This window comes from Oncorhynchus keta, chromosome 30, assembly GCF_023373465.1.
Source record: "Oncorhynchus keta strain PuntledgeMale-10-30-2019 chromosome 30, Oket_V2, whole genome shotgun sequence".
Classification (NCBI taxonomy): domain Eukaryota; kingdom Metazoa; phylum Chordata; class Actinopteri; order Salmoniformes; family Salmonidae; genus Oncorhynchus; species Oncorhynchus keta.
The window spans coordinates 9420587-9444269 of NC_068450.1; the positions used below are offsets into that span (position 1 = coordinate 9420587).

Consider the following 23683-nt stretch of genomic DNA (forward strand, 5'->3'; position numbering starts at 1 on the left):
CAACAACACAGTTACACATGGAGTAAACAATAAACAAGTCAATAACACAGTAGGAAAAAAAAGTCTATATACATTGTGTGCAAAAGGCATGAGGAGGTAGGCGAATAATTACAATTTTGCAGATTAACACTGGAGTGATAAATGATCAGATGGTCATGTGCAGGTAGAGATACTGGTGGGCAAAAGAGCTATTTACCGATTGACTATGTACAGCTGCAGCGATCAGTTATCTGCTATCTGAGCAGCTGTTTAAAGTTGGTGAGGGAGATAGAAGTCTCCAACTTCAACTAATTTTGCAATTCGTTCCAGTCACAGGCAGCAGAGAACTGGAAGGAAAGGCGGCCAAATGAGGTGTTTGCTTTAGGGATGATCAGTGAGATACACCTGCTGGAGCGCGTGCTACGGGTGGGTGTTACCATCGTGACCAGTGAACTGAGATAACGCGGAGCTTTACCTAGCATGGACTTGTAGATGACCTGGAGCCAGTGGGTCTGGCGACGAATATGTAGCGATGGCCAGCCGACTAGAGCATGCAGGTCGCAGTGGTGGGTGGTATAAGGTGCTTTAGTAACAAAACGGATGGCACTGTGATAAACTGCATCCAATTTGCTGAGTAGAGTATTGGAAGCTATTTTGTAGATGACATCGCCGAAGTCGAGGATCTGTAGGATTGTCAGTTTTACTAGGGTAAGTTTGGCGGCGTGAGTGAAGGAGGCTTTGTTGCGGAATAGAAAGCTGACGCTAGATTTGATTTTAGATTGGAGATGTTTGATATGAGTCTGGAAGGAGAGTTTACAGTCTAGCCAGACACCTAGGTACTTGTCCACATATTCTAGGTCGGAACCATCCAGGGTGGTGATGCTAGTCGGGCGTGTGGGTGCAGGCAGCGAACGGTTGAAAAGCATGCATTTGGTTTTGCTAGCGTTTTAAGAGCAGTTGGAGGCCACGGAAGGAGTGTTGTATGGCATTGAAGCTCGTTTGGAGGTTAGATAGCACAGTGTCCAAGGACGGGCCAGAAGTATACAGAATGGTGTTGTCTGCGTAGAGGTGGATCAAAGAATCACCAGCAGCAAGAGCAACATCATTGATACACATATATATATATATATATATATATATATATATATATATATATACAGAGAAAAGAGTCGTCCCGAGAATTGAACCCTGTGGCACCCCCATAGAGACTGCCAGAGGACCGGACAACATGCCCTCCGATTTGACACACTGAACTCTGTCTGCAAAGTAGTTGGTGAACCAGGCAGGGCAGTCATTAGAAAAACCGAGAAGAAAAAAAAAAAAAAAAAATATGGTGATTGACAGAGTCGAAAGCCTTGGCCAGGTCGATGAAGACTGCTGCACAGTACTGTCTTTTATCGATGGCGGTTATGATATGATCTGTTTGTTGACTTGGCTTTCGAAGACCTTAGATAGGCAGGGCAGGATCCTTGGGGATCTCAGACGATATGAAAGAGAGGTTGAACAGGCTGGTAATAGGGGTTGTGACAATGTCGGCGGATAGTTTCAGAAATAGAGGGTCCAGATTGTCAAGCCCAGCTGATTTGTACAGGTCCAGGTCTTGCAGCTCTTTCAGAACATCTGCTATCTGGATTTGGAAATGCTTGTTGAACTGGGACACTTTACAGTGTCCCAGAACTTTTTGGAGTTAGAGCTACAGGATGCAAATTTCTGCTTGAAAAAGCTGGCCTTTGCTTTCCTGACTGACTGTGTGTATTGGTTCCTGACTTCCCTGAACAGTTGCATATCGCGGGGACTATTCGATGCTATTGCAGTCCGCCACAGGATGTTTTTGTGCTGGTCGAGGGCAGTCAGGTCTGGAGTGAACCAAGGGCTATATCTGTTCTTAGTTCTGCATTTTATGAACGGAGCATGCTTATCTAAAATGGTGAGGAAGTTACTTTTAAAGAATGACCAGGCATCCTCAACTGACGGGATGAGGTCAATATCCTTCCAGGATACCCAGGCCAGGTCGATTAGAAAGGCCTGCTCGCAGAAGTGTTTTAGGGAGTGTTTGACAGTGATGAGGGGTGGTCGTTTGACTGCGGACCCATAACGGATAAAGGTAATGAGGCAGTGATCGCTGAGATCCTGGTTGAAGACAGTGGAGGTGTATTTGGAGGGCCAGTTGGTCAGGATAACATCTATGAGGGTGCCCTTGTTTACAGATTTAGGGTTGTACCTGGTGGGTTCCTTGATGATTTGTGTGAGATTGAGGGCATCTAGCTTAGATTGTAGGACTGCCGGGGTGTTAAGCATATCCCAGTTTCGGTCACCTAACAGAACAAACTCTGAAGCTAGATGGTGGGCGATCAATTTACAAATGGTGTCCAGGGCACAGCTGGGAGTTGAGGGGAGTCGGTAGCAGGCGGCAACAGTGAGAGACTTATTTCTGGAGAGAGACATTTTTAAAATGAGTAGTTTGAATTGTTTGGGTATGGACCTGGAAAGTATGACATTACTTTGCAGGCTTGAAATTACTTTGCAGGCTTGACATTACTTTGCAGGCTTGACATTACTTTGCAGGCTTGACATTACTTTGCAGGCTTGACATTACTTTGCAGGCTTGACATTACTTTGCAGGCTTGACATTACTTTGCAGGCTTGACATTACTTTGCAGGCTTGACATTACTTTGCAGGCTTGACATTACTTTGCAGGCTATCTCTGCAGTAGACTGCAACTCCTCCCCCTTAGAACTGCCAATATTGACGGAAAATGTTATAGCTGGGTATGGAAATCTCTGAATTTTTGGTGGCCTTCCTAAACCAGGATTCAGACACGGCAAGGACATTAGGGTTGGCAGAGTGTGCTAAAGCAGTGAGTAAATCAAACTTAGGGAGGAGGCTTCTAATGTTAACATGCATGAAACCAAGGCTTTTTTGATCACAGAAGTCAACAAATGAGGGTGCATGGGGACACGCAGGGCCTGGGTTTACCTCCACATCACCCGCGGAACAGAGGAGGAGTAGTATGAGGGTGCGGCTTAAGGCTATCAAAACTGGTCGCCTAGAGCGTTGGGGACAAAGAATAAAAGGAGTAAATAAAGGAATCAAATGAAGGCAGTTCATACAGTTTTAAAAACATAACAATAACAACAACACACTGTGCTCCCTCAGGCCCCTACTCCACCACTACCACATATCTACAGTACTAAATACATGTGTATGTATGGACCTGTGTGTGTGTCTCTTCACAGTCCCCGCTGTTCCATAAGGTGTGTTTTTATCCTTTTTTGTTATTTGTTTTGTCTAATCTTACAACTTGCTATTTTACTTGATGTGGAATAGAGTTCTGTGTGCCTCCGATAGTCTGTTCTGGACTTGGGGACTGTGAAGAGAGACCTCTTGTGGCATGTCTTGTGGGGTATGCATGGGTGTTCTAGCTGTGCGCCTGCAGCTCAACCAGACAGCTTACAACGCATCACTTCCTCTGTTATGACTTGCATTCAACAACCAAAGCAGAAGTTGTGATCTTGGTGTTACATTGGTAATGTCACACATCCATTTTGTTGGTAGTTTTAATGTGGTACAGTAGTTTTCATCTGGTGAAATTGATAGATAGCATCTACTGCATGTTAATAATGATGTCAGGCTGCCCACTTCAGTTCTGAAACAGCAGGCATGTTGCCGTTCCGTCCCGGCCAGGTATTTATCTGAATGCCTTCTGCAGTGGGAAGTGGGATGGGAGGGACAATATCCTCTCACCCATCTCCCGCCCTCCCTCAGGTCACATGTTATCAGTCCTTTTCATAGGTTTCCTGCCTCTCTGCGCTCAGCACCAGACCTGGGTTCAAATACTTTTTTTTTTTTCAAGAATTTGAAATACTTCATCTGTACTTGATTGAGATTGACTGGCTAAATGGACCAGGAAAACAGTCCCAAAACTGTACACTCTGTCTATCTGGTTCTCGAAGCAGGCTAGAGAAAATGCTCAACGTAGTTAAAAGATTTCAAATAGTATTTGAACCCAGGTCTGCTCTCAGCACACAACCGGAGTCCTGTGTTTCTCTGTGGGTATCAGTGGGCTGGAGGCAAAGGTTAACCTACAGAGTGGAGACCGAGGAAGAGAAGGACGTGACTCAGACCCATTTCAGCAGCTTTCCTCCCATTCCCCTGCGGCCTTCCTACATGCTGAAGGACTAGTTCTCCTTCCTCACTGTTTTAAGGGTTAGATATCACCCTTTTTCACACTATTGTGTCAAACCCAAACTTGACTGGATGCATAACATGGCCAGCCGAGTACAGCTCTGCTTGGCTCAGTAGTGTGTAAATGATACGTGTAAGGCTGCCATCGGACTGTACTCTACTTGTTAAAGTAGAACTACACTTTAGTTCAAAGAGTTCCTACAGCCAACTGTAGTTCTGTAGGAAGACTTTACATTCTGATCTGGTGCCCATAACTAATTAAATACGATCTGTCTTAATCTGTCCAAGGTTTCATTAAAATACTATTATCTATCTTAGACTCCTATTAGAATGTGTGTGATGTGTTGTGCTGTGTGCCTCCCTCTCACGAGGCTGGCAAACTGCCCCAGTCAGCCTTGAGATTCTCTTTAGTTCTGACTGGGTTCTCAAGCTGAGTCACCCACAGGGACACCCACTCCAAACCTGGGTCCAAATACAATTTTTAATCTTTGTAAATACTTTATCTGGGCTTGAATGAGCATGTTTAGCGTAATAAACCAATAGAATAGTCCCATAACTGCAAACCCTACCCATTATGGGACTCCAGGCAGGCTAGAGCAAATGGTCAAGGTATTTGAATGATTTCAAATAGTATTTGAACCCAGATCTAACACGCACACCAGCCAGGGAAAAGTAGACATTAAAACTTAACGCATTCCAAGCTTTCTCAGGAAGTGTTTCTACCAAGGCTTTCAAAGAGCCCCAAACCCTGACATACCTCTCCCTAGCTGCAGGCTGTTGTATCCCTGGATACTCTATTTCTCCATTCATTTGTAGAACTTATTATTGAATTCATGTTGAATTAAAACACACTTGAAATGGTGCGTTGTCATCAATTAAATGGTACACACCTTCAATAGAATTCAGAATTCATCAAATAATTGCAGTTTTCACATTTTGTTACCTTATTCGATTTCTCTCATGTCTCTGTGTTCTGTCTATGAACCTATTGAAATTCTTCTTCCTTCCCTGGTCTGATGGTGTCGTATCCCCCTGGTCTGATGGTGTCGTATCCCCCTGGTCTGATGGTGTCGTATCCCCCTGGTCTGATGGTGTCGTATCCCCCTGGTCTGATGGTGTCGTATCCCCCTGGTCTGATGGTGTCGTATCCCCCTGGTCTGATGGTGTCGTATCCCCCTACTTCTTCCTTCCCTGGTCTGATGCTGTCGTATCCCCCTGGTCTGATGCTGTCGTATCCCCCTACTTCTTCCTTCCCTGGTCTGATGGTGTCGTATCCCCCTGGTCTGATGGTGTCGTATCCCCCTGGTCTGATGCTGTCGTATCCCCCTGGTCTGATGCTGTCGTATCCCCTGGTCTGATGGTGTCGTATCCCCCTGGTCTGATGCTGTCGTATCCCCCTGGTCTGATGGTGTCGTATCCCCCTGGTCTGATGGTGTCGTATCCCCCTGGTCTGATGCTGTCGTATCCCCCTGGTCTGATGGTGTCGTATCCCCCTGGTCTGATGGTGTCGTATCCCCCCGCCTGCTTCTTCCATCCCTGGTCTGATGGTGTCTCTACATACCAAGTGGTCATACATGTGTCAATTAACCAAATGTGATCAATATAGCCATATATATATATATATATATACACACACTGCTGGAAGTTAACATGCTATTAATAACAGTTCAGTTATGTAAATGTGTTACTCTGCATGTTACATGTTCAGTATTATTAGGTTCTGAACAAACTAGGAAGAAGCTCAAATCAATTTTATTCGCCCACTGGGTCATACAGCTGCAAAGACAAAAAGAGATGATGACACAAGAGCATGTATTTATACCCTCTACTGGGCGGAGTCAACTCCTTTACACATCTAGACAACCAATACATCTCTGTTGCTAGGTAGGAATTTAATTGGTTCCTCTCGCTGGTGTAGTCACAGCCCTGTTACTGTAACCGTTGTGGGCGTGGCCTGTATGTGTGGGAGAGTACTCCAGTTGTGGGCGTGGCCCCCCTCCCCAGAGGTTTCTTCTCACTTCATCTGTTGATTTAACCTCGAGACGCACTCCTCCTCAGTTCCGCAGCCGGCCTGCCTTATCAGAGACTGACTATTGCCTTTCACCTCAGAAACATGGAGCAGAATATGAAGCTTCTGCTCTTTGGAACTTTCCATATTCCTAGTTCCCATCTACCCCTCATTGACCCCAACACGTACAGTGGGGCAAAAAAGTATTTAGTCAGCCACCAATTGTGCAAGTTCTCCCACTTAAAAAGATGAGAGAGGCCTGTAATTTTCATCATAGTACACTTCAGCTATGACAGACAAAATGAGAAAAAAAAATCCAGAATATCACATTGTAGGATTTTTTAAAAATGAATTTATTTGCAAATTATGGTGGAAAATAAGTATTTGGTCACCTACAAATAAGCAAGATTTCTGGCTCTCACAGACCTGTAACTTCTTCTTTAAGAGGCTCCTCTGTCCTCCACTCGTTACCTGTATTAATGGCACCTGTTTGAACTTGTTATCAGTATAAAAGACACCTGTCCACAACATTAAACAGTCACACTCCAAACTCCACTATGGCCAAGACCAAAGAGCTGTCAAAGGACACCAGAAACCAAATTGTAGACCTGCACCAGGCTGGGAAGACTGAATCTGCAATAGGTAAGCAGCTTGGTTTGAAGAAATCAACTGTGGGAGCAATTATTAGGAAATGGAAGACACACAAGACCACTGATAATCTCCCGCAAGATCTCACCCCGTGGGGTCAAAATGATCACAAGAACGGTGAGCAAAAATCCAGAACCACACGGGGGGACCTAGTGAATGACCTGCAGAGAGCTGGGACCAAAGTAACAAAGCCTACCATCAGTAACACACTACGCCGCTAGCGACTCAAATCCTGCAGTGCCAGACGTGTCCCCCTGCTTAAACCAGTACATGTCCAGGCCTGTCTGAAGTTTGCTAGAGAGCATTTGGATGATCCAGAAGAAGATTGGGAGAATGTCATATGGTCAGATGAAACCAAAATATATCTTTTTGCTAAAAACTCAACTCGTCGTGTTTGGAGGACAAAGAATGCTGAGTTGCATCCAAAGAACACCATACCTACTGTGAAGCATGGGGGTGGAAACATCATGCTTTGGGGCTGTTTTTCTGCAAAGGGACCAGGACGACTGATCCGTGTAAAGGAAAGAATGAATGGGGCCGTGTACCGTGAGATTTTGAGTGAAAACCTCCTTCCATCAGAAAGGGCATTGAAGATGAAACGTGGCTGGGTCTTTCAGCATGACAATGATCCCAAACACACCGCCCGGGCAATGAAGGAGTGGCTTCGTAAGAAGCATTTCAAGGTCCTGGAGTGGCCTAGCCAGTCTCCAGATCTCAACCCCATAGAAGTTACAGGTCTGTGAGAGCCAGAAATCTTGCTTGTTTGTAGGTGACCAAATACTTATTTTCCACCATAATTTGCAAATAAAGTCATTAAAAATCCTACAATGTGATTTTCTGGATTTTTTTCCCCTCATTTTGTCTGTCATAGTTGAAGTGTACCTATGATGAAAATTACAGGCCTCTCATCTTTTTAAGTGGGAGAACTTGCACAATTGGTGGCTGACTAAATACTTTTTTGCCCCACTGTACATTCCTGTTACATGTAAATTAATTGAGTTCTTGTAGGGTAACATGAATCAGTACATTTCAAGCTAGAGTCTAACAGTGTTTACAGTTACTCTGCATGTTACGTGTTCAGCGTTTACGGTGTTACTCTGTAAGCATTTCACTGTACCGATTACACACGCTATAGCGTGTGCACGTGACGAATACACTTTAATTTGATTTATAGTAAGGGGATGTAAGTGAATTTAGTTCTCTTATCAGACCAATGGACCAGATGGAACACTAACTCAACATTAATTATATTATTATCTAGTTCTTAATAATGTGTTCCATTTCAGATGGATTGGAGTCTCCCTGTGTAGATCCATGATGGCCGTCGTCTTGACCACAGCAGCTGAAGGCCCCCTCCAAGCCCATGTATGTACGTTGTTATGGCAACAATAGATGGAAACACGGACGTTGAGACCCTGTTGGCTGAGATCCACCTGGAGCGATACCTGAAGACCTTCCGCCAGTCTGGCTTCCTCTTGGCCAGGGACCTCAGCCACCTAGACAATGGAGCTCTTATCCAGCTGGGTGTAACTGCCACCGGACACAGGAAGAGAATACTGAGGCTTGTCCAGCACATTCACAGGGCTACCAATCAGAATCAGTTGACATCAGAGCCCTTGGAGCCCTTATTGGACCGTTGTCAGTCTGAGTCTGACATTAATTCCACACCCATCCAATCAGGAGGGCCGAGGTCTGACCAAGGGGGCGGAACTGGGGCCATTCCGTTTGAAGCGTTCCGGAATAATTCTGTTCCTAACATTCCATCCATGTTGATGAACTCTGGGTCAGAACAGCAGCAACAGTACAATGGGAATGTTGTCATAAAACCGGTTCCAAAACCTAGAACAGTGTTTTACAGACACAAAACAGAACCCGCCCGGTTTCTCTCCTGTCCCATACCACCGACATCACCAGATCCTCATGTTCTGACCCTAACCAGGAAACCGTCTCAGGAATCTCTCTGTTTCACCATATTGGAAGGTTTGGCTTCAGGTGAATTTAACACTGACACAGTGATGGTGGGGCCTACCCCTAACCCTGCCCCTAACCCTGCCCCTACCCCTACCCTGAGACACAGCCTAAGCCTGAGAGAAAGGAGGCTGAGTAACTCCTCAGACTCTGGAGGTCCCCAGCCCCCTGTTCCCCCTCGGCTGAACCGAGGTACCCCTCCAGCCATGTTTAGGGGACCTACATCCACACCACCGTCATCTGGTGGAAGGACTGAACAAAACCAGGACCAGTGCCTGACAACCCCACCTCTCTCATCCCCTTGTAACTATGACGACACTGGATTCCCTTCTCTGGCTACTTCCCCTCCTGGCTCTCCGATGGAGATGGTCTCCAATGAGATCTACTGTGGCACTAAACCTGTCACGGCAGCTAGTAGTGGACGTATTCCCTGCAACGCTCCTCAAACACCACCACGGCCAGAGATCCACACCTCTCCTGAAGGAAATGGGTAGGTCAACGTCTGACTTCAACATCATTTTCCTACAAGGTAGAAATGTAGACCTACTTCGAAAGAGAGTATTGTTTTGTGTAGCTAATATTTTGTTTTGTGTGTCTGCAGCACTTTAAATAACAACTGTCGTGAATCGTCCCACGGAGGTAAGTGTACCCATCACTTTCTGAAAGTAACCTGACAGCTGGTTTAGTTAGACCTTATAACTGTGTACCGTTTAGCCCTATAAATGACCTTTGACCTGTTTTTTAAAATCAAGGTCATTGAAGAAATTGGTAACACTTTGCATCGCTCAAACTTTACTTTTCGCTTAAACTTTAGTATCCAGTTTAAATTCTTTACAGCTGGTTGAAAAAGAGCATGGTGGTCTTCAATAGAGATGCTGGTTTAGATATAACTGTCAAGGCGTCCCGGACAACGACGGAAATGACCAGTAGGAGACAGGGACACAAGTCACACTTTTATGGCCACACACAAGACCGACACAGACACTGCAAACGGGAAGTGGACTAGGTGGAAGTGTTTTAGTGATAGTTTTGTCGGTCAGTGGTGCCCTAATGCTAGAGTGTGATTGGAGAGTTCAGGGCTGCAGGAGAAATGGACCATGGCTTTGTGGCCCAGCTGTTGATGTGCCTGACAGAGGTTTATGCTCCTCACTCTGCCACTGCTTGTTGAAGACTGAGCCCAGACTGGGCTGGACTCTGCTTTTATACTTGTTCCGGTCCCACCTGCCTATTGGACAGATGCCCTGAGGAGATGCAGGTGGGCAGGGTCAAAGGTGGGGAATGGGCGGTCAAATGTCCCAATCGGAGGTCACTGTGTGTAGCATGTAATTGGAGTGCTCCAGAGGTGTAAACAATGGGGACCAATCCCCCGCCTCTGCAGGGTCAGAGGGTCAGGCAGAGTTGAGGGGGCAGGTAGGCTATTTGTTTCCAGAGTTAGAGGGGCGTGAGTTAGTGTTCAGGAGAGGGATTGGTTTTCTACACTACACTGTTTTCTATACTATAGGCATGCATTGACTTATAACAAAGCTTATAATATGTAATTTCTTCCTCCACCACAGTCCCCATGGAGGACCCAGAGGAGGAGATCAGTCCCTACTGTGAAACGGTCTTCCAGACCAGACGACCACTGCAGCACTCTGAGGTGAGACTGGGCCTCTTGAGCATGCGTACCAAATGGCACCCTATTCCCTATGTAGTGCACTACTTTAAGACCAGAACCCTATAGGCTTTCCAGGAAACATCAACTGGTGTCGGAAATGGCACTATGGGCCCCTAGTAGTGCACTATATAGAGAATAGGGTGCCATTTGGGACCTGGGTCTGTTATCAGGTTACAAGAACCCATCAGAGTTATATTGTGTTTGTGGTCACTTTGGCTCTCCTGACATTGATGAATGTGTTATCCATGTTGTGTTGTCAAAGGCGGAAAGGACCAGATGTGAAGGAAATACAGGAATGACAAGAGCGGTGGAAGAGAAACACGGAGAGGATCATGGGTAAGATTATTGTTGTCTAGAGGAGTGGATAAGGCTACTGGCTTGGCAATTTTAAACATCTTCTCACACAACTCTGACTACAGCCAAAGAGAGAAAATAGTCTGCTGTAGATTTCAAATGTTATTTGCGCTTCATCTTTTCAATCCAATGTTGGTACCTGCTATCAGACACCGTATTCTCACACTTAGAGAAACCTAAAGCAGCTGGAGTCAAGATTATTACAAATGCATCAATCAGTTACAGAGACTGTTTTTACAATGCAGGACACCCAAACTCTCCTGGGCCAAACGTCTGTCCCACGCCCTCCACAGTGAGTCCCAGGGCTACAGCACAGTAGGAGAGGCGGCACCACCGCCTCTCTGCCTCTCCTTACCCCCCAACCTGTACCCCTCGGAGCCGGATGAGGACCAGACGATATCCCCATACGCCAGCTACACCTCTCTCTCTGAGCAGACTGAACCCATCATCTGTGGCTGGCTGGATAAGCTATCACCACAAGGGTATGCCTGGTCCTGGTCCTCCTTGCCTTCCTCCGTCTTCTCCTCCCTTCTGAGGAACTGTCTCTGCCTCGTGCCTGTCTTCTCAAACCGGTGTGTCTCTCACTTCTTCTTCCTGTGTTTCTCCAGTCTTCTTGTGTTTCTTGCTAAATGCTAAAAAGTTCATATGTATATAATGAATATATATATAATGAAAATATATATATATACCCATGATAAATGCTAAAAAGTTCATATGCATATAATACATATATATATATATATACCTACCTTCAGAAAGTATTCTCAACTGATTCTCAAAAAACTAAAATCATCGCTGAGCAGATTTCTGGTCTGCTGAGCACAAACTTGAATGTTAATGACAATTCTGTGCAACTTCCTGCGCCCGTTTACTGTGAACACTTGAGGCTGTACCCACTTTAAGTTAGTGTTAACAGTGGTCAGGTGGTCACTGTGGCTATTTGATTATAATGTTGGCCTATCAGAGTGACCTACCATCAAAAACAATGGAGAAAATGCATCCCATAACATGTTAAACATGGAATTAGCTGTTCTACCATTCAGACTACAGGAGCAGCAATGTGTGGTGTTCAATGTAGGTCTACATTCCATCAGACTTAACATGTTAACATGGAATTAGCTGTTCTACCATCCAGACTACAGGAGCAGCAATGTGTGGTGTTCAATGTAGGTCTACATTCCATCAGACTTTAGAAATCAACATGCAGGGCTTGACATTAACCTGTTTATCCACTTGTCCTTCAGACAAGGAGGTGACTGAACATGTATAGTCTTAACTAATGGGGATAGAAAGTTGAAGGAAGTTTAATCTGGTGTTTCTCTCTGCAAGGCTGATATTTCTTCTGTGCGGCAGTCCCAGTTTAGAGAGAAAGTTGCTCACATGCCTTTACATTTTGTTGTGTTACAGACTGAATTTAAAATGTATTTAAATGTAGATTTTGTGTCACTGGCCTACAGACAATACCTCATCGTGTCAAAGTGGAATTATGTTTTTAGAAATGTTTACTTTTTTACTTAAAAACGAGAAGCTGAAATGTCTTGAGTCAATAAGTATTCAACCCCTTTGTTATGACAAGCCTAAATCAGTTCAGGAGTAAAAATGTGCTTAACAAGTCACATGATAAGTTGCATGGACTCACTCTGTGTGCAATAATAGTGTTTACCATGATTTGAATGACTACCTCATCGCTTTACACCACATACAATTATCTGTAAGGTCCCTCAGTTGAGCGATGAATTTCAAACACAAATTCAACCAAAAAGACCAGGGAGGTTTTCCATGCCTCGCTAAGAAGGGCACCTATTGGAAGATGGCTCAAAATAAAAAATATATCCCTTTTGAGCATGGTGAAGTTATTAATTGCACTTTGGATGGTGTATCAATACACCCAGTCACTACAAAGATACAGGCGTCCTTCCTAACTCAGTTGTCGGAGAGGAAGGAAACTGCTCAAGGGATTTCACCATGAGGCCAATGGTGACATTTACAGAGTTTAATGGCTGTGATAGGAGAAAACTGAGTATGGATCAACAACATTGTAGTCACTCCACAATTACTAACCTAAATGACAGAGTGAAAAGAAGGAATCTTTTAAAGAATAACAAATATTCCTAAATAAGTATCCTGTTTGCAATAAGGCACTTAAAGTTTTTTTTTAATTACACATTTTTACTTATGTCCTGAATACAAAGTGTTATGTTTGGGGCAAATCCTACACCAACAACACATCACTGAGTACCAATCTTCATATTTTCACGTTTAGTGGTGGCTGCATTACGTTGTGGATATGCTTGCATCGGCAAGGACCAGGGAGTTTTTCAGGATGAATAAAGAAACAGTATAGAGCTAAGCAAAATCCCAGAGCCAAACCTGGTTGTTTGCTTTCTAACTTTCTGACACTGGGAGACAAATTCACCTTTCAGCAGGACAATAACCTAAAACACAAGGCCAAATATACACTGGAGTTGTTTACCAAGGCAACATTGCGTGTTCCTGAGAGGCCTAGTTACAGTTATGACTTAAATCGTCTTGGAAAATCTATGGCAAGACTTGAAAATGTCTGTCTGGCAATGATCAACAACCAGCTTGACAGAGATTGAAGAATAAAAATTTAAAAAAAGAATAGTGTGCAAATATTGTACAATCCAGGTGTGCAAAGATCTTACGTGCCGACCACACAGCTCACGTTAAGTGTGCGAGCGCTGCACACTATACATGTCATTAAATCATCCACACTGCTCACCCACGGCAACGAGCGTCTGCGTAACCAGGTGCTAAAAAATAGGACTTGGTTCTATTAGCGATGCTTGACGCACTGCAAGTACCATATTTCTCCAACCTCCTCATTGGTTTTTAGGAGCATATACCCATGTGGGTGATTTGAAAGGTGAACTGAGGTGTAAACACTCCATTCCAGTTGGTGGTGGTAAAGCACCTTTTAATGTTGGTTGCCAACCGACATATAAAGGCTGAACAAGAAGAATCATGAAGGAGGAGAGATGACAAAACAAACAAGGTTGACCTTTTTATCTGTGAATTCATTAGTAGAGGAACTTGTGCATTTCAGGTGAAATAACAACCCAATGTTTATATCCCAGGACAAATTAGCTATCAACAGCAAGCGAGCTAGCTAGCTAAATTGGCATGAATGTTTAATGCTTTTAGTCCTGTCCCCAAATTAATATAGTTGGTTCAGAGTTTGTTTTGATATTTCAACTTGCGTGTCCTGATCGTGTGTGGGTTGGACAGAATCAACATGCGTGTCCTGATCGCGTGTGGGCGGACAGAATCAACATGTATGTCCTGATCGTGTGTGGGTTGGACAGAATCAACATGCGTGTCCTGATCGTGTGTGGGTGGACAGAATCAACATGCGTGTCCTGATCGCGTGTGGGCGGACAGAATCAACATGCGTGTCCTGATCGCGTGTGGGCGGACAGAATCAACATGCGTGTCCTGATCGTGTGTGGGTTGGACAGAATCAACATGCGTGTCCTGATCGTGTGTGGGTTGGACAGAATCAACATGCGTGTCCTGATCGTGTGTGGGCGGACAGAATCAACATGTATGTCCTGATCGTATGTGGGTTGGACAGAATCAACATGTATGTCCTGATCGTATGTGGGTTGGACAGAATCAACATGCGTGTCCTGATCGTATGTGGGTTGGACAGAATCAACATGTATGTCCTGATCGTATGTGGGTTGGACAGAATCAACATGTATGTCCTGATCGTATGTGGGTTGGACAGAATCAACATGCGTGTCCTGATCGTGTGTGGGTTGGACAGAATCAACATGTATGTCCTGATCGTGTGTGGGTTGGACAGAATCAACATGTATGTCCTGATCGTGTGTGGGTTGGACAGAATCAACATGCGTGTCCTGATCGCGTGTGGGCGGACAGAATCAACATGCGTGTCCTGATCGTGTGTGGGTTGGACAGAATCAACATGCGTGTCCTGATCGTGTGTGGGTTGGACAGAATCAACATGCGTGTCCTGATCGTGTGTGGGTTGGACAGAATCAACATGCGTGTCCTGATCGTGTGTGGGCGGACAGAATCAACATGTATGTCCTGATCGTGTGTGGGTTGGACAGAATCAACATGCGTGTCCTGATCGCGTGTGGGCGGACAGAATCAACATGCGTGTCCTGATCGCGCGTGGGCGGACAGAATCAACATGTATGTCCTGATCGTGTGTGGGTTGGACAGAATCAACATGCGTGTCCTGATCGCGTGTGGGTTGGACAGAATCAACATGCGTGTCCTGATCGTGTGTGGGTTGGACAGAATCAACATGCGTGTCCTGATCGTGTGTGGGCTGGACAGAATCAACATGCGTGTCCTGATCGTGTGTGGGTTGGACAGAATCAACATGCGTGTCCTGATCGCGTGTGGGCGGACAGAATCAACATGCGTGTCCTGATCGTGTGTGGGCGGACAGAATCAACATGCGTGTCCTGATCGCGTGTGGGCGGACAGAATCAACATGTATGTCCTGATCGTGTGTGGGTTGGACAGAATCAACATGTATGTCCTGATCGTGTGTGGGTTGGACAGAATCAACATGCGTGTCCTGATCGCGCGTGGGCGGACAGAATCAACATGTATGTCCTGATCGTATGTGGGCGGACAGAATCAACATGCACGCATGCCCGATGTGGTCAGCATGTTACCCAGAAAGACTCACAGCTGTAATCTCTGGCAACGGTGCTTCCACAAAGTATAGCCTCAGGGGTGTGACTACTTTCTGAAAGCATCTGCTTCGTGTCTTTTTCCCCCTTTTCCCACTGTGCTTCTCTGTTTTTGTGTTTCTTGTTAAATTATAAACAGTTAATATCTCAACTGAGCTCTGCTTATTATTTTATATATACAGTTGAAGTCAGAAGTTTACATACACTTAGGTTGGAGTCATTAAAACTCGTTTGTCAACCACTCGTTAAACTGTAGTTTTGGCATGTCAGTTAGGACATCTCCTTTGTGCATGACATAAAGTAATTTTTCCAACAGTTGTTTACAGACAGTTTATTTCACTTCTAATTAACTGAATCACAATTCCAGTGGGTCAGGAGTTTACATACACTAAGTTGACTGTGCCTTTAAACAGCTTGTAAAATTTCAGAAAATTATGTCATGGCTTTAGAAGCTTCTGATAGGCTCATTGACATCATTTGAGTCAATTGGAGGTGTACCTGTGGATTTATTTCAAGGCCTACCTTCAAACTCAGTGCCTCTTTGCTTGACATCATGGGAAAATTCAAAATAAATCAGCCAAGACCAAATTGTAGACCTCCACAAGTCTGGTTCAGTAATTTCCAAACGCCTGAAGGTACCATGTTCATCTGTACAAACAATTGTACGCAAGTATAAACACCATGGGACCACGCAGCCGTCATACCTCTCTGGAAGGAGACGCATTCTGTCTCCTAGAAATGAATGTACTTTGGGGCGAAAAGAGCAAATCAATCCCAGAGCAACAGTAAAGGACCTTGTGAAGATGCTGGAAGGAAGGTGCACAAAAGTATCTATATGCACAGTAAAACGAGTCCTATATCGACATAACCTGAAAGGCCGCTCAGCAAGGAGAAGCCACTGCTCTAATTTGCAACTGCACATGGGGACAAAGATCGTACTTTTTGGAGAAATGTCCTCTGGTCTGATGAAACAACAATAGAACTGTTTGGCCATAATGACTGTCGTTATGTTTGGAGAAAAAGGGGGAGGCTTGCAAGCCGAAGATCACCATCCCAACCGTGAAGCATGGGGGTGGCAGCATCAAGTTGTAGGGGTGCTTTGCTGCAGGAGGGACTGGTGCACTTCACAAAATAGATGGCATCATGAGGCAGGATATATTGAAGCAACATCTCAAGGCATCAGTCAGGAAGTTAAAGCTTGGTCGCAAATGGGTCTTCCAAATGGACAATGACCCCAAGCATACTTCCAAATTTGTGGCAAAATGGCTTTAGGACAACAAAGTCAAGGTATTGGAGTGGCCATCACAAAGCCCTGACCTCAATCCTATAGAAAATGTGTGGGCAGAACTGAAAAAGAGTGTGTGAGCAAGGAGGCCTACAAACCGGACTCAGTTACACCAGCTCTGTCAGGAGGAATGGGCCAAAATTCACCCAACTTATTGTGGGAAGCTTGAGGAAGGCTACCCAAAATGTTTGACCCAAGTTAAACAATTTATAGGCAATGCTACCAAATACTAATTGAGTGAATGTAAACTTCCACTGGGAATGTTATGAACAAAACAAAAGCTGAAATAAATCATTATCTCTACTATTATTCTGACATTTCACATTCTTAAAATAAAGTGTTGATCCTAACTGACATATAAAACAGGAAATGTTTACTGGGATTAAATGTGAGGAATGAAAAACTGAATTTAAAGGTATTTGGCTAAGGTGTATGTAAACTTCCGACTTCAACTCGTATATGTTATTTTTTTTTAAAAATTTTTACAGCAGTGGTATGACAGTCTGATCATTTTTGTATTTGGCATTCTAGGAACTATGTATTCCAGAAACGCTACGTGAAGTTTGATGGCAAAAATCTGCTGTACTTCGGCAGTGAAAAGGTAGGCCTTTTTCTCCTGAATGATGGACTGTATCACATTTAGATTGAGATGATCAGCGTTGTTCATTACAATATTTGTTTCTTTAGTAGTATTTCTCCTCCTTTACTATTGTCTCCAAGGACCCGTACCCCAAAGGAGTGATTCCTCTGGCTGCCATACAGATGGCCCGCATGGCCAAAGACAATAAGTTTGAGATAGTGACAAGTCACAGGACGTTTGTCTTCCGGGCTGATAACGAAGGTAAACAAAGCACTTAACAACAACAACAAGCAATTAAAATCTCACACTCAAACAACTACAGACATTAGTTGTCCCAATTTCCCATCGTGGATTTTAAAGTATTGGATAGGTGTTATTACATCCAAGTGTCCTAGTGCGTACTTTAGAAGAAGTGTCCTAGTGCGTACTTTAGAAGAAGTGTCCTAGTGCGTACTTTAGAAGAAGTGTCCTAGTGCGTACTTTAGAAGAAGTGTCCTAGTGCGTACTTTAGAAGAAGTGTCCTAGTGCGTACTTTAGAAGAAGTGTCCTAGTGCGTACTTTAGAAGAAGTGTCCTAGTGCGTACTTTAGAAGAAGTGTCCTAGTGCGTACTTTAGAAGAAGTGTCCTAGTGCGTACTTTAGAAGAAGTGTCCTAGTGCGTACTTTAGAAGAAGTGTCCTAGTGCGTACTTTAGAAGAAGTGTCCTAGAAGAAGTGCGTACTTTAGAAGAAGTGTCCTAGTGCGTACTTTAGAAGAAGTGTCCTAGTGCGTACTTTAGAAGAAGTGTCCTAGTGCGTACTTTAGAAGAAGTGTCCTAGTGCGTACTTTAGAAGAAGTGCCCTAGTGCGTACTTTAGAAGAAGTGTCCTAGTGCGTACTTTAGAAGAAGTGTCCTAGTGCGTACTTTAGAAGAAGTGCCCTAGTGCGTACTTTAGAAGAAGTGCCCTAGTGCGTACTTTAGAAGAAGTGCCCTAGTGCGTACTTTAGAAGTGTCCTAGTGCGTACTTTAGAAGAAGTGCCCTAGTGCGTACTTTAGAAGAAGTGCCCTAGTGCGTACTTTAGAAGAAGTGTCCTAGTGCGTGCGTACTTTAGAAGAAGTGTCCTAGTGCGTACTTTAGAAGAAGTGTCCTAGTGCGTACTTTAGAAGAAGTGTCCTAGTGCGTACTTTAGAAGAAGTGTCCTAGTGCGTACTTTAGAAGAAGTGTCCTAGTGCGTACTTTAGAAGAAGTGTCCTAGTGCGTACTTTAGAAGAAGTGCCCTAGTGCGTACTTTAGAAGAAGTGCCCTAGTGCGTACTTTAGAAGAAGTGTCCTAGTGCGTACTTTAGAAGAAGTGTCCTAGTGCGTACTTTAGAAGAAGTGTCCTAGTGCGTACTTTAGAAGAAGTGTCCTAGTGCGTACTTTAGAAGAAGTGTCCTAGTGCGTACTTTAGAAGAAGTGTCCTAGTGCGTACTTTAGAAGAAGTGTCCTAGTGCGTACTTTAGAAGAAGTGTCCTAGTGCGTACTTTAGAAGAAGTGTCCTAGTGCGTACTTTAGAAGAAGTGCCCTAGTGCGTACTTTAGAAGAAGTGTGAAGGATTGGGGATGCAGCTATAGAAGTGTCCTAGTGCGTACTTTAGAAGAAGTGTGAAGGATTGGGGATGCAGCTATAGAAGTGTCCTAGTGCGTACTTTAGAAGAAGTGTGAAGGATTGGGGATGCAGCTATAGAAGAAGTGTCCTAGTGCGTACTTTAGAAGAAGTGTGAAGGATTGGGGATGCAGCTATAGAAGAAGTGTCCTAGTGTGTACTTTAGAAGAAGTGTGAAGGATTGGGGATGCAGCTATAGAAGAAGTGTCCTAGTGTGTACTTTAGAAGAAGTGTGAAGGATTGGGGATGCAGCTATAGAAGAAGTGTCCTAGTGCGTACTTTAGAAGAAGTGTGAAGGATTGGGGATGCAGCTATAGAAGAAGTGTCCTAGTGTGTACTTTAGAAGAAGTGTGAAGGATTGGGGATGCAGATATAGAAGAAGTGTCCTAGTGTGTACTTTAGAAGAAGTGTGAAGGATTGGGGATGCAGCTATAGAAGAAGTGTCCTAATGTGTACTTTAGAAGAAGTGTGAAGGATTGGGGATGCAGCTATAGAAGAAGTGTCCTAGTGCGTACTTTAGAAGAAGTGTGAAGGATTGGGGATGCAGCTATAGAAGAAGTGTCCTAGTGCGTACTTTAGAAGAAGTGTGAAGGATTGGGGATGCAGCTATAGAAGAAGTGTCCTAGTGCGTACTTTAGAAGAAGTGTGAAGGATTGGGGATGCAGCTATAGAAGTGTCCTAGTGTGTACTTTAGAAGAAGTGTGAAGGATTGGGGATGCAGCTATAGAAGTGTCATAGTGTGTACTTTAGAAGAAGTGTGAAGGATTGGGGATGCAGCTTTAGAAGAAGTGTGAAGGATTGGGGATGCAGCTATAGAAGAAGTGTCCTAGTGTGTACTTTAGAAGAAGTGTGAAGGATTGGGGATGCAGCTATAGAAGAAGTGTCCTAGTGTGTACTTTAGAAGAAGTGTGAAGGATTGGGGATGCAGCTCTAGAAGAAGTGTCCTAGTGTGTACTTTAGAAGAAGTGTGAAGGATTGGGGATGCAGCTATAGAAGAAGTGTCCTAGTGTGTACTTTAGAAGAAGTGTGAAGGATTGGGGATGCAGCTATAGAAGAAGTGTCCTAGTGTGTACTTTAGAAGAAGTGTGAAGGATTGGGGATGCAGCTATAGAAGAAGTGTCCTAGTGTGTACTTTAGAAGAAGTGTGAAGGATTGGGGATGCAGCTATAGAAGAAGTGTCCTAGTGTGTACTTTAGAAGAAGTGTGAAGGATTGAAGGATTGGGGATGCAGCTATAGAAGAAGTGTCCTAGTGCGTACTTTAGAAGAAGTGTGAAGGATTGGGGATGCAGCTATAGAAGAAGTGGCCTAGTGTGTACTTTAGAAGAAGTGTGAAGGATTGGGGATGCAGCTATAGAAGAAGTGTCCTAGTGCGTACTTTAGAAGAAGTGTGAAGGATTGGGGATGCAGCTATAGAAGAAGTGGCCTAGTGTGTACTTTAGAAGAAGTGTGAAGGATTGGGGATGCAGCTATAGAAGAAGTGGCCTAGTGTGTACTTTAGAAGAAGTGTGAAGGATTGAGGATGCAGCTATAGAAGCAGAAAACAACCTATGTCATAACCTCTGTTGGACAAAGGTTGGACCCAATAACCCTGTTTTCTCTCTGGAGACTCCAATGACCCAAATGAGAAAAATAGTCTCTGAGCGACAACATGGTATCAGTTACTGTCACAATCTCATAGTAAAAGCATATTGTTTATGACTTTATTTTAGGCTACTGATTCCTCTGGTATTTATCTATTGGGAAATGATTTGGTATCGAAAGATAGTTTTCTGGTACAACTGACTGATACAAAAGGATGCTTGGTTTTGAATCCAAACGACACAAACAATTATATCACATATTATTCTTGTGTAATTACCATTTTACCACATAATTTCATAGTAAATACCTGCTATTTTCTGTACCATTTTTTAAATTAAATTTTAAATAATACAAATTGTAAAACCAACCATTATCTTTCTACCTGTCCCCTCTCAGTGCAAAGACATCAGTGGTGCAGTACCCTACAGGGGAGGGTGAAGGAACAGCTTGTGTTCGGGCGCCCTCGCTTCGGTCCTGGCAGCCACTGTCAGAGGAGCGGTCCTCTGGAGCTCAAAGGTACCAAGTCAAAAGTCTACGTGGCCATCAACACAGAGCAGGTCTGGCTGTACAAGACTGAGCAGTGTTTTAGGAATGGGATTGGAATCACGCTGATCGAGGCCAGAGGAGCTACGATCAGAGACGGCAAAGGAAAGAGCTTTGACCTCATCACACCTTACAAAACATTCAGGTTCGTATTTACTGACATGGGAATAACACTTGTATACCTTTTTTCTCTAGTTTTGTCAACAAATACATTCTGTTCATCATCACTCGGGGCTCCCGGACTTCCACCCGTGAGTCCCATAGGGCGGCAGCGTAGCCTAGTGGTTAGAGCGTTGGACTAGTAACCGGAAGGTTGCGAGTTCAAACCCCCGAGCTGACAAGGTACAAATCTGTCGTTCTGCCCCTGAACAGGCAGTTAAACCCACTGTTCCGAGGCCGTCATTGAAAATAATAATTTGTTCTTAACTGACTTGCCTGGTTAAATAAACTTCCTACACTGTTGCTTTTTTGAATCCCTGACAACAGAGACAATTGTGTTTGATTGATTGAGCCAGAAGAGTTTTTGATTGTCCCTGTAGTTTCACAGCCGAGTCTGAGCGGGATAAGAGGGACTGGATGGAGGCTGTACAGGAGTCCATAGCAGAGACCCTGTCTGACTACGAGGTGGCTGAGAAGATCTGGTCCAACAGGTTCAATAAGCTCTGTGCTGACTGCCAAGCAGTCAACCCTGACTGGGCCTCCATTAACCTCTGTGTTGTCATCTGTAAGAACTGTGCAGGTGAGACAGCGTTTCCCCTACTATTGTATAGGTGGGGCGGGCTTCAGTATAGGTGGGGTGGGTTTCAATTTGATGCCAGAGGGCCAAGCTGCATTTGGGTCCCATCTGGTGAGTGTGACTGATGAGATAACTTAGCATTGGCAGCTATTGGCCAGGTGTCTATCAGCCCATTGTCATGAGCCACAACAGTTTCATTCTCACCTGTGTTGTTTAAGCCCACCTGTGCCAGGTGAAGTGAAATGTTGCTCTGGAAATGTTTTTCAAATGCACACATAATTTCACTGTGTCGTGGTTCTCTCTAGCGAGGCAGCGCCTGAGTGTCCTGTTACCAACACTGTCTCGTACCAGTACCAACACTGTCTCGTACCAGTACCAACACTGTCTCGTACCAGTACCAACACTGTCTCGTACCAGTAGCAACACTGTCTCGTACCAGACCGTCTCGTACCAGTACCAACACTGTCTCGTACCACACTGTCTCGTACCACACTGTCTCGTACCAGTACCAACACTGTCTCGTACCAGACCGTCTCGTACCAGTACCAACACTGTCTCGTACCAGACCGTCTCGTACCAGTACCAACACTGTCTCGTACCAGACTGTCTCGTACCAGTACCAACACTGTCTCGTACCAGACTGTCTCGTACCAGTACCAACACTGTCTCGTACCAGTACCAACACTGTCTCGTACCAGACTGTCTCGTACCAGTACCAACACTGTCTCGTACCAGACTGTCTCGTACCAGTACCAACACTGTCTCGTACCAGTACCAACACTGTCTCGTACCAGTACCAGACTGTCTCGTACCAGTACCAACACTGTCTCGTACCAGTACCAATGTCTCGTACCAGTACCAACACTGTCTCGTACCAGACTGTCTCGTACCAGTACCAACACTGTCTCGTACCAGTACCAACACTGTCTCGTACCAGACCCAACACTGTCTCGTACCAGACCCAACAATGTCTCGTACCAGTACCAACACTGTCTCGTACCAGTACCAACACTGTCTCGTACCAGACTGTCTCGTACCAGTACCAACACTGTCTCGTACCAGACTGTCTTGTACCAGTACCAACACTGTCTTGTACCAGTACCAACACTGTCTTGTACCAGTACCAACACTGTCTTGTACCAGTATCAACACTGTCTCGTACCAGTATCAACACTGTCTCGTACCAGTATCAACACTGTCTCGTACCAGTATCAACACTGTCTCGTACCAGTACCAACACTGTCTCGTACCAGACTGTCTCGTACCAGTACCAACACTGTCTCGTACCAGACCCTACACTGTCTCGTACCAGACCCAACACTGTCTCGTACCAGTACCAACACTGTCTCGTACCAGTACCAACACTGTCTCGTACCAGACTGTCTCGTACCAGTACAACACTGTCTCGTACCAGACTGTCTCGTAGACCGTCTCGTACCAGACTATCTCGTACCAGTACCAACACTGTCTCGTACCAGACCGTCTTGTACCAGTACCAGTACCAACACTGTCTCGTACCAGACTGACTCGTACCAGTACCAACACTGTCTCGTACCAGTACCAACACTGTCTCGTACCAGTACCAACACTGTCTCGTACCAGGAGAGTGATTTATGGAGGTCTTTTGTCCCCTTTCCCCTGCAGGTCAACACAGAGGTCTGGGGACTATGGTGTCTAAAGTACAGAGCCTGAAACTGGACACCAGCGTGTGGAGCAACGAGATCGTCCAGGTGAGAGGAACGAGAGAGGAACTTCTTCAGGGAGAAGCAAAGGGAGAAAGTCAGGGGAAATGCTCAATATATTTTCCGGGAGACTGAAAATCAGTTTGTTTTGTTGTG

The 23683-nt window shown here is 44.7% G+C and overlaps 1 protein-coding gene across 50 annotated transcripts in view; it reads left to right on the forward strand.

Annotated features, from left to right (window-relative positions):
• LOC118373490 (arf-GAP with Rho-GAP domain, ANK repeat and PH domain-containing protein 3) overlaps positions 1–23683 on the forward strand; it is a 69998-nt gene that overhangs the window by 14221 nt on the left and 32094 nt on the right. For all 50 annotated transcript variants that reach the window (XM_052487427.1, XM_052487424.1, XM_052487425.1 and 47 more), the window contains exons 2-11: positions 8108–9279; positions 9391–9428; positions 10346–10428; positions 10709–10782; positions 11046–11282; positions 17314–17383; positions 17503–17623; positions 20963–21254; positions 21649–21848; positions 23490–23575. In XM_052487427.1, coding sequence (XP_052343387.1) covers positions 8189–9279; positions 9391–9428; positions 10346–10428; positions 10709–10782; positions 11046–11282; positions 17314–17383; positions 17503–17623; positions 20963–21254; positions 21649–21848; positions 23490–23575 — 2292 coding nt within the window. In that variant the 5' untranslated portion in view covers positions 8108–8188. The remainder of the gene's footprint in view (positions 1–8107; positions 9280–9390; positions 9429–10345; positions 10429–10708; positions 10783–11045; positions 11283–17313; positions 17384–17502; positions 17624–20962; positions 21255–21648; positions 21849–23489; positions 23576–23683) is intronic.